Genomic DNA, 10,202 nt, shown 5'->3' with positions numbered 1-10,202 from the left:
TGTCTCAAAAATGTATATGACTGTGCTTTCAACTTCTAACTGGAGGAACAGTTCTCAGAGCTTTATGAGAATCTGTCTCCCAGGTTATAATCCTCAGTTTGGCTCAAATAAAATTCCCTTTTATTCCTTAAGTTGACTGTTAAATGAATTTTTGTTGACAAAAGAATCTCAAAATCATTATACTATGTGGGAAACCAGACACAAAACAGTATAGTTTGATTTAGGTGAAATTCTAAAACAGGTGAAACTAACCTATGGTGAAAGAAATTATCTTGCCTTAGGGAAAGGTAGGGATTGACTGTTGCAGCCATAAATGAACTTTCTGAGGTTATGGAGATGATTTATATCCTGATAGGGGTGTGGGTAACATGAGTATATATATTTATCAGAACTCATCGAACTATATCAATTAAGACCTGTTTATCTCACTGTCTGTATTGCTGTTTGTAGTTTATACCTCAATTTAAAAACAATAATACAGTCATATTTTGGACCATTTGGGTCACAACCTTAGACACAGGCAACAACTTCCAGGATACTAGTTTGAGGTAGTATTAACCATTGCATTGGTACCAAGTGATGAAATAAATGGACAGTTTTTAAATTTCTAAACTCATTAGGATTTTAAAAACCAAAATGTTTTCCTTGACATGGTACGCATACATATTTCAAGTTTGAGAAATCCATCTCTAAGTTATCGTGATACCAAAGGACAAGAACAAAGAGTTCTGTTTCTTCCTTTTTACAGCCTCCTGTGTCCCTGTGTAAATTACCTCTGCTTCCCCCATCCCAGTTGTTCCCATTTCTGTGACTCTGATGTCCACACAAATGGCTTTGACCAATACTCTCTCCCAAACCATAGTTTCCACATTCTAGATGCCCAAAAGGCATTTATACCTGATATTCCACTGACATATCAAACTCACAGATACAAGAAACTGAAAGTAAATTTAATATTAATTATTCGTCTTGCCCCCAAACCTGCTCTTCCTCTTAACCTCCCAGGTTTATGTGAAAGACACTATTACATTAATTAATTCAGCTAGACTCAAATATGCATATGGGAATTTATTAGGGGATAAAGATAATAAATTAAAAATGAATCATTAAAAACAATAAGGCTGGGGGACTTCCCAGGTGGCGCAGTGGATAGGACTCTGAGCTCCCAACGCAGGGGGCCCAGGTTTGATCCCTGGTCCAGGAGCTAGATACTACATGCATGCCGCAACTAAGAGTTTGCATGGCGCAACTAAGACCCAATGCAACCAAATAAATAAATATTAATTTAAAAAAAATAAGGCTGGATTCCTACTTCACTTATACTAAAATAAGTTCTTGACAGATTAAAAAAGTTTAACCAAAATATGGAACAAAAGTACTAGAGGAAAATGTGTAGAATAATCTTAGAGTGAGGAAGTCTTTTATAAGCATATCATGAAATTCAGAAACCAGAAGTGAAAATATCAAGAAAATAGACTACATAGATTTTTGTAAATATCTGCATAACAACAACAATAATGATAATTAACATAATCAAAAGAGACTGGGAGAAAATATATGTTATGCATGAGAGACAAAGAGCTAATTGCCATGCTACATAAGGAACTTTTGAAAATCAATAGGGAAAAAGCCAATAAACAGAAATTGAATATTGGACTTCCCTGGTGGCACAGTGGTTAAGAATCCGCCTGCCAATGCAGGGGACACAGGTTTGAGCCCTGGTCTGGGAAGATCCCACATGCCGCAGAGCAGCTAAGCCCGTGTGCCACAACTACTGAGCCTGAGCTCTAGAGCCCATGAGCCAGAACTACTTGGAGTCCGCGTGCCTAGAGCTCCTGCTCCGCAACAAGAGAAGCCACCTCAATGAGAAGCCCACGCACCGCAACAAAGAGTAGCTCCCGCTCTCCACAACTAGAGAAAGCCCGCACGCAGCAATGAAAACCCAATGCAGCCATAAATAAATAAATAAGAAATTGAATACTGACATTAAAAGGCAATTCAGTTGGGAGTTTGGGGTTAGTAGATGCAAACTATTGTATATAGAATAGGTAAACAACAAGGTCCTGCTGTATAGCACAGGGAACTATATTCACTATCCTGTGATAAACCATAATGGAAAAGAATATGAGAAAGAATGTATATATGTTTAACTGAATCACTTTGCTGTAGAGCAGAAAATAACAGAACATTGTAAATCAATTATACTTGAATATATGTTTTTTAAAAAAGAAATTCAAGATGACAAAATTTGAATGGCCAAAACACGTGACAAAATACTCAACCTCACCATTAGTCAACAAAATGAAATTGACACTATTTTACATTCTCTAACAGATTGAAAAATCTTTAAAGATATTTTTTAATTAATAATTTTTGTCTGTTATGTTAACTGTTGTATTTACTAGTCAAGATAGGCTAGTTTACACTAAGTTAACACATTAAATCCAAGATCTCAGTGGCTTCACTTTAAGAAGTTTTACTTCCCTCTCCTACAGGTCAACCAGCCAGGGCTCTGCTTTACAGTCACCACAGAAAGCCAGGTAAAGGAGGTTCCTCCATTCTGTAACTCCAAGAATATCTAATAAAAGGACATTCCAGGCAGAGGAAACACCAAGTGCACAGAACACGTGCCTAGGCAGCCTGATGGGCTCAAGCATCTGCAAGAAATCTAGTGTGGCTGAAAAGAATAAAATAGGGAAGTGGGAGGTAGGAGGTGAAGCCGGAGAGGGGAGGGGTGGGCATGTGGGGATGGAGGTCTGTTAGGGCCATTTAGGCCACGTGATAACTTTGGATTTTATTCTTGGCGTCTCTGCACATTGCACTACACCACCACCCACTGAATAACCTTTTTAAGACATAGATCAGATTGTTTTCCTACTTTCTTACAACCTGTCAATAACTTCTGGTCTACATGACCATACATGATCGTTGTCCCACCTTTGACTCCGCTCACATTGTCAGCCTCTAGCCTCAAAAAGACATACAGACAGACACATGTAGACACACAGACACACACACACAATCTTAATTAGGTCTCCATGTTTTCCTTTCTCACAGCATTTTACACCTTTATTTTTTTAGCGTTTTTTATGTGTGATTACCATCATTTACTTCATGTCTGTCTCCTTACACTCAAGTATAAACTTAAGTTTTTCACCTCTGTGTATCTGCTCCAGACTCAGCACCTGGCACAGAATGGATATTTTGTAAATATTTTTTGAATATATGAATCAATGAGTAAATGAATGGATTAAAATCAATATCAAAAGCAGAATTTGGGCTTCCCTGGTGGCGCAGTGGTTGAGAGTCCGCCTGCCGATGCAGGGGACACGGGTTTGTGCCCCGGTCTGGGAGGATCCCACATGCCGCGGAGCGGCTGGGCCCACAGGAGAGGCCACAACAGTGAGAGGCCCGCGTACCGCAAAAAAAAAAAAAAAAGCAGAATTTATTGGTGAACTTATTTCATTCTTACTAAATTCTCAATTGTGTAAGTGCATGAATATAATACTTTTTTGATTGTTTTTTCCCCCAAAGTAGACTTTATTCTAAACAATCCAAATTAATAAGGTATGTGTTTGTCATTATTCTATTGCTAAAGATAACTGGTTTGCTCTTCTAAGCACCAGTGATTGAAGAGACAGCACATCTTAACTGTGAAAAGAAATCACTATAGGAAAAGGCAGAATAGTAGAAAAAGTGTAGAAAGAGTCTATTTCTGTTGATGATTGCTAATAGCGAAATTGAAGTATGTATATTTAAAGAACAAATATTCAAAATATTTAGTGTTGAAGATGAAAACCTGACCAAAACTAGCCTTTGTTTGTGTCAGACTATTTTTATGTTGTACTGGCAAGAAAATTTGCATTCTAGGAGGTAACATATTTCTAGGCAACTTAAGATGGCACTCTGCTTAAGGATTTTTTTTTTAAATAGCTTTATTTATATATAATTCACATACCATAAAACTCAATTTAATTGTACAGTTTGTACAATTTAATGGTTTTCAGTAGATTGACAGAGCTGTGCAGCCATCACCACCATTCAGTGACCATTGCCAAATTCTCTGAAGTGACCATTGGAATTGTCAGGTTCGTGGAGCGAGGGTACAGAAGTTCAACTGAAGGGTGAGGAGAGAGAATGGAAAATAAAGACATGGATGCCAATACTGTAGAAAATTCTTCCAAATACTTTTCCTGTGAAGGGGTTAAGTAAAGGCATGGAAGCTGGAGAGTGATAGAAGATCCCAGGAGAATTGTAAGTTTGGGTTTTAGGTTTTGTTTTGTTTTAGCAGGTCCAATATTAGATCATGTTTATATGATAGTGGGCATGATCCATTAACCAGTGGGAGGTGTTATGGGTTGATATGTTGAAGTCCTAAGCTGCAACACCACAGAATGTGATCTTTTTTGGAAACAGGGCCATTGACCAACTCACATTTACCAGGGCAGGGATGTATAGTTCTCCTAAAGGGAGGTACACTGCGAGTTTCATGGCCCAGCCTAACATCAATGGAGGTGAGAAGTATAATCCTCCCCTTGGAATTACTGTATTTGAAGAATAATACAAGGTGCTGCACCTTGTAAGGAGTAAAGGCAGTGGATACGAGTACATAAGTATTTATGTTGGAAAATTTAATAGAGGAAGGATAAGGAAGTCCCTGTCTGACTGCTTCAATTTTCAGTGAAGTATGTGGTAATGCCATCAGCTGAGGGTGATAAGGAATGAGGGATACATGAGTCAGGACTTTGAGGAGAGGCCTGAGCTAAAATTATATGTTATCACTTTTTAGCTAATGTGGGGAAACTTTTTAAACTTTTTTAAAAAATATTTATTTATTTATTTTTGGCTGCATTGGGTCTTTGCTGTGGCGCACAGGCTCTTCTCTAGTTGTGGCACGCAGGCCTCTCTCTAGTTATGACACACAGGCTTAGTTGCCCCATGGCATGTGCGATCTTAGTTCCCTGACCAAGGATCGAACCTGCATCTCCTGCATTGGAAGGTGGATTCTTAACCACTGGACCACCAGGGAAGTCCCCTTTAAAACTTTTTATTATAAAAATTTTCAAACTTACAGAAAAGTTTAAAGAATAGCTTAATGGATACCATTATACCTTCTACCTAATATTGTTTGGTTAGTATATCTTATTAGTTTTATTTTCATCTAAATCAACACTTCTACTTTTTTAAAAGAATTAAACCTTTATTTTTTTTAAGAGCAGTTTTAGGTTCATAGCAAAACTGAAGGGAAGTTACAGAGGTTTTTCAAATACCCACCGCCCTCACACATGCACAGCATCCCCATTATCAACATCCCCCATCAGAGTGGTACATTTGTCACAACCGATGAATCTATGCTGACAAATCATAATCACCCAAATCCCATAATTTACATTATGGATCACTTGTGCTGTTGTACAGTCTATGGGTTTAGACAAATGTATAATGACATGTATCTATCACTGTGGTATCATACAGGGTATTTTCACTGCCCTAAAGATCTTGTGCTCTGCCTATTTATTCCACCCCACCCTTCACCCCCTGGCAACCACTGATCTTTTTACTGCCTCCATAGTTTTGCCCTTCCCAGAATGTTATATATTTGGAATCATACAGTGCGTAGTCTTTGCAGATTGGCTTCTTTCACTTAGAAATATGCATCTAAGATTCCTCCTCTAGGACTTCTCTGGTGGCACAGTGGTTAAGAATCCACCTGTCAATGCAGGGGACACGGGTTTGAGCCCTAGTCCGTGAAGATTCCACATGCCGTGGAGCAACTGAGCCCGTGCGCCACAACTACTGAGCCCGCATGCCACAACTACTGAAGCCCGCGTGCCTAGAGCCCATGCTCCGCAACAAAGAGAAGCCACTGCAATGAGAAGCCCATGCACCGCAAGCAAGAGTAGCCCCCGCTTGCCGCAACTCGAGAAAGCCTGTGTGCAGCAACAAAGACCCAAGTCAGCCAAAAATTAATTAATTAATTAATTAATTAAAAAAAAAAGATTCCTGCTCTATGTCTCCTCATGGTTTGAGAGCTAGTAATTTTTAGTGCTGAATCAGCTTCCATTGTCTGGAGGTCTGGATGTACCACAGTTTATTTATCCATTCACCTACAGAAGGATATCTTGGCTGCTTCCACGTTTGGGCAATTATGAATAAATCTGCTATAAACATATGTGTGCAGGTTTTTGTGCAGACATTCCTACTTTTTTTTTCCGTCACTTTGGCTTTTTGAAGATACCAATGATGATACCAATTATCTGATTATTTTCTTCAGGGAGTCATTTAATATTCCACTAAGCTTTGTGTTTTCTGTAAAGTGAATTTTTTTTCAGATTTGATTAGATTGACGATGCTGTGTATTCCATATTGTAACACATTAGATGACAAAAGATCATCTCAATATTAGTGATTTTATGTTTTCCCATTTGTTAGAGTGGTACTTTTTTTACCCTTTGCAATAGTAAGTAATCTTTGGGGTCCTACTTTGGAATCTGTAAATATCCTGAAACCTAACAACTTTCACCAAATTGCCTCCATTGACGTTCCTCATCTAAATCAATTATCACATCGGATGCAGCAAAGTGGTAAAGATGGTGTTTGAATTCATGAAATTCAGTGAGCTCATGTAGGAAGAGAGTGTGGATAAAGAAGAAACGGTTAATCCCTTACTCACCCCAACAGTTACAAGTATAGTGCAGGATGGTCCAGCAAAGGAGTGAGGAAAGAAACAGGTGAAAGGAAAACCAAGGAAATGGCCTCAGCAGTCTAGAAATGAGAGCTTTCAAGAAAGAGGAAGTTGTGAATTAGAGTAAGATGGAACTAGAGAAGTGTCCATTGGATTTGGCAAGATAGAATTCACTGGAGAAATTAGCAGGAGACTTCACAGAGGACTGGGGACAGAAACCAAACTACAGTGGGTTAGAGTATATGAGAACTAACAAAGGAGAAAGAGCCATACTATGTACCTTTTTCAGAGGTGGCTTTAAGTATCTCTAGCTTAGGCATGTCAATAAACATTTATTGGCTTTCACAAATTTTACATTTATTTCTCTTCCTTTGGTCATTTCTCTCAACGTGAGCTTTTTTTTTTTTAAATGTCCTAATGTCAGTGGATTATTTTTTTTAATTTATTTAATTAATTTATTTTATTATTTTTGGCTACGTTGGGTCCCCGTTGCTGCACACGGGCTTTCTCCAGTTGCCTCGAGCTGGGGGCTACTCTTCGTTGCGGTGTGTGGACTTTTCATTGCAGTGGCCTCCCTTGTTTCAGAGCACGGCCTCCAGGCACGTGGATCCCAGCAGTTGCGGCTCGTGGGCTCCAGAGCGCAGGCTCAGCAGCTGTAGCGCACAGGCCCAGTTGCTCCACAGCATGTGGGATCTTCCCAGACCAGGGCCCGAACCCATGTCCCCTGCACTGGCAGGCGAATTCTTAACAACTGCGCCACCAGGGAAACCCCTCAACGTGAGCTTTGAAGTGTAGCATGGTGGGATAAGATCTTGAAATACTAACCTTCATGGTTTTTACATTTCTTACTGCACTTCCTTAATTTTTCCTACCCAGGTGGCAAGCATCCGTAGAGCCAGGAGGAGAATTAGGATGATTCAAGTGAAAGTACACAGAAATAGCAAATATTTTTTCTGCTGTTGTTATTCTCTTGAATCTAGAGCTAACAGGGACTGTGAAGTGAATGGGGGAGGGAGAGGATCAATCAATTCCAGCTCAGGGAGAATGGATAAACGTGACTGAGCTGGAGATAGAAGGTATTGAAGCTACCCTCTCTGTTGTAACAGTCTCCAGAAAATCTAGTCGACAAAATTTGATTTGTGATTGAGGTTCAGATGACGTCTAACTTAAAGGACTATTGAATGAGCTAGACTTGGAGTCCTAACTAAAACCTTTGTAATGAGAGTAGATGTCTCAATGTCTTTAGACTCTGGGGCCTTATCTTTTACACTGCCTCCACCCTCCTGGGCCCCACCCTGTACAATGTGGTGTTCATGTAGAAGTCATGAATGGCAGCAAGAAGAGAGGATGTGGTAGAAGGGTTCCAGGGAGAGTGGGGAAGGTGGCAGGGCATCCCAAACTGCAGGCAATCCCCTCTTGTCATTAGTGTGGAGCATGGACGGGTATTCACGGTTATGGGCTATGATGGAGAGATAGGGCCTGACTGGAACTAGACACACCCCAAGCTTCTCATCACTTGGATTTTTACCTGTCAGCCCAACACACACAGGCCAGGTCCTGCATGTTCCTTGGCAGGCAGCATGGCAAAAACCTTGAGGCAAAAGTTTGGAGGCTTAATAAACAGACCGAAGTTTAGCTCATTCCTCCCAAAGAGACCTCATCCACACACTCAGTACACTCTAGCCTGACACTCCCTCAGGAATGCAGTCCACTCATATCAGAGCTGAATTCTGAAAGATCTAAAATCTCTCCCTCTTCTTTTGCAGAAAGCCAGGACTATTACTACTACTACTACTACTAACTACTACTACTTAGCAACTTTATGGAAAGCTAACCTCATTGGCCACTCACTCACGTAGCTGGTGTAAACCCTTGCTGGTCATTTATTATCATCTGTACCTTCATCCCCATAACACTATTAAAGCTGCGCTCCTTTTTCTTCAGAGTAGTTAAATGACTTTGTAATGTTACATTTATAAGGATGACTGATTGTCTTTCTAGCTATACTGTAAACTCTGAAGACAGGAATTGTCTTGGTTCTTTCTATAGCCTCTAGCACAGTGGTTATTTAAAAAATCTTGATAGTTGCTAAATGACTCTAACATTCGGGCAGATCTCACTGATCCTAAAGATCAATTACCATCGGCACAGTCATCATTTCCAGATGTGTGTCTCTAGCTCAGAGCCTTTTCCTGAGGGCGTATGTATGCAAGATTCTACCTGACATCTCCACTTCCTCAAATTCAGTGTGTATCAAACCGGAAGTGTCAACTTGCCTATGCAAATGTGCTTTTTTAACCCAAGTTCTTTATCTCAAGGAATAGTATGGTCTTTCCTCCAACTTCCCAAGCCAGAAAGCCTTGAATTCTTCCTCAGGCCAGAGGCCACATTTTACCCTTACATGGAGTATTGTTTTTTTTTTTTAAGCAACTAGACAGTGTCTAACTATATACGAGGTATTCATAAATAGTATTGGATGAATAGTCTGACTTCAGGTTTATTCCCATTCAATTAATTTCCTACTCAGCAGTCAGAGTGATGTTCTGAAACACATACCTGTTGCTGCTCTAATACCCTTTAATGGCTCACCATTGTCCACAGGTTAAAGATCACACTCTTATTGCATGTTTTGCTCTTTATGATTCACACAATCAGATCTACTTACCCTTGCAGTTTAACTCCTCACCACTTTTCTGCTGGTGATACTGAATGTTCAGTTTCTCAAATATGCCAAACTCTCCTACCTTCCCATTTCATGTAATTTACATTTGCACTGAATCCTTATATCCCCAGCCCCCTTCATCTGACTCACTCCTACTAATTCTTGAGGTTCTACCTTAGCACTCACCTCCTGACCTGACCTGGACAAGGTTAGAGACTCCTGGCTAGATCACTAAGTACTTAGCTAATCAAGCACGTACTTAATCAGGCACTTAGTTAATCAAGGACTACATTGTCTTTTGCTACCAAACAGTTTTGTAGAGAATATTCTTATACTGAATTCTATCCATATTTGTATGGATATCTGAAAGATTAAGTCCTAGAAGAGGAATTTCTGGATCAAAGAGCACATGATTTTTGACTTTAACAGATACTGTCAAGATGATTTTTATGGGGACTTCCTTGGTGGCGCAGTGGTTAAGAATCCACCTGCCAATGCAGGAGTCATGGGTTCGAGCCCTGGTCCGGGAAGATCCCACATGCCATGAAGCAACTAAGCCTGTGCACCACAACTACTGAGCCTACACTCTAGAGCCTGTGTGCCACAACTACTGAAGCCCTCGAGCCTAGAGCCCATGCTCCACAACAAGAGAAGCCACTGCAATGAGAAGCCCACGCACCACAACGAAGAGTAGCCCCCACTCATCACAACTAGAGAAAGCCCACACGAAGCAGCAAAGACCCAATGCAGCCAAAAATAAATGAATAAATCAGTTAATTTTAAAAAACGATGATTTTTATGATTAAGTTGTATGATATGCCATTTCCTCCTACCTTCACCTTAGTGTGTCATCAA

General features: G+C 40.0%; 1 protein-coding gene across 6 annotated transcripts in view; it reads right to left on the bottom strand.

The window, feature by feature from the left end:
- HMMR (hyaluronan mediated motility receptor) overlaps positions 1-10,202 on the bottom strand; it is a 58,990-nt gene that overhangs the window by 10,790 nt on the left and 37,998 nt on the right. For 2 of the 6 annotated variants that reach the window (XM_019945439.3, XM_019945422.3), the window contains one exon: positions 3,899-4,117. The exons of 2 other annotated variants lie outside the window; for them this stretch is intronic. In XM_019945439.3, coding sequence (XP_019800998.2) covers positions 4,032-4,117 — 86 coding nt within the window. In that variant the 3' untranslated portion in view covers positions 3,899-4,031. Of the gene's footprint in view, positions 1-3,892; positions 4,118-10,202 lie in introns of those variants that run through there. 2 more of the 6 variants (XM_019945457.3, XM_019945413.3) reach the window with 2 other exon arrangements.

The sequence above is a fragment of the Tursiops truncatus genome, chromosome 3, assembly GCF_011762595.2.
Source record: "Tursiops truncatus isolate mTurTru1 chromosome 3, mTurTru1.mat.Y, whole genome shotgun sequence".
In the NCBI taxonomy this organism is placed as follows: Eukaryota; Metazoa; Chordata; class Mammalia; order Artiodactyla; family Delphinidae; genus Tursiops; species Tursiops truncatus.
Note: the sequence above shows the minus strand (reverse complement) of the source record. Positions and strands in the feature narration are given on the sequence as shown.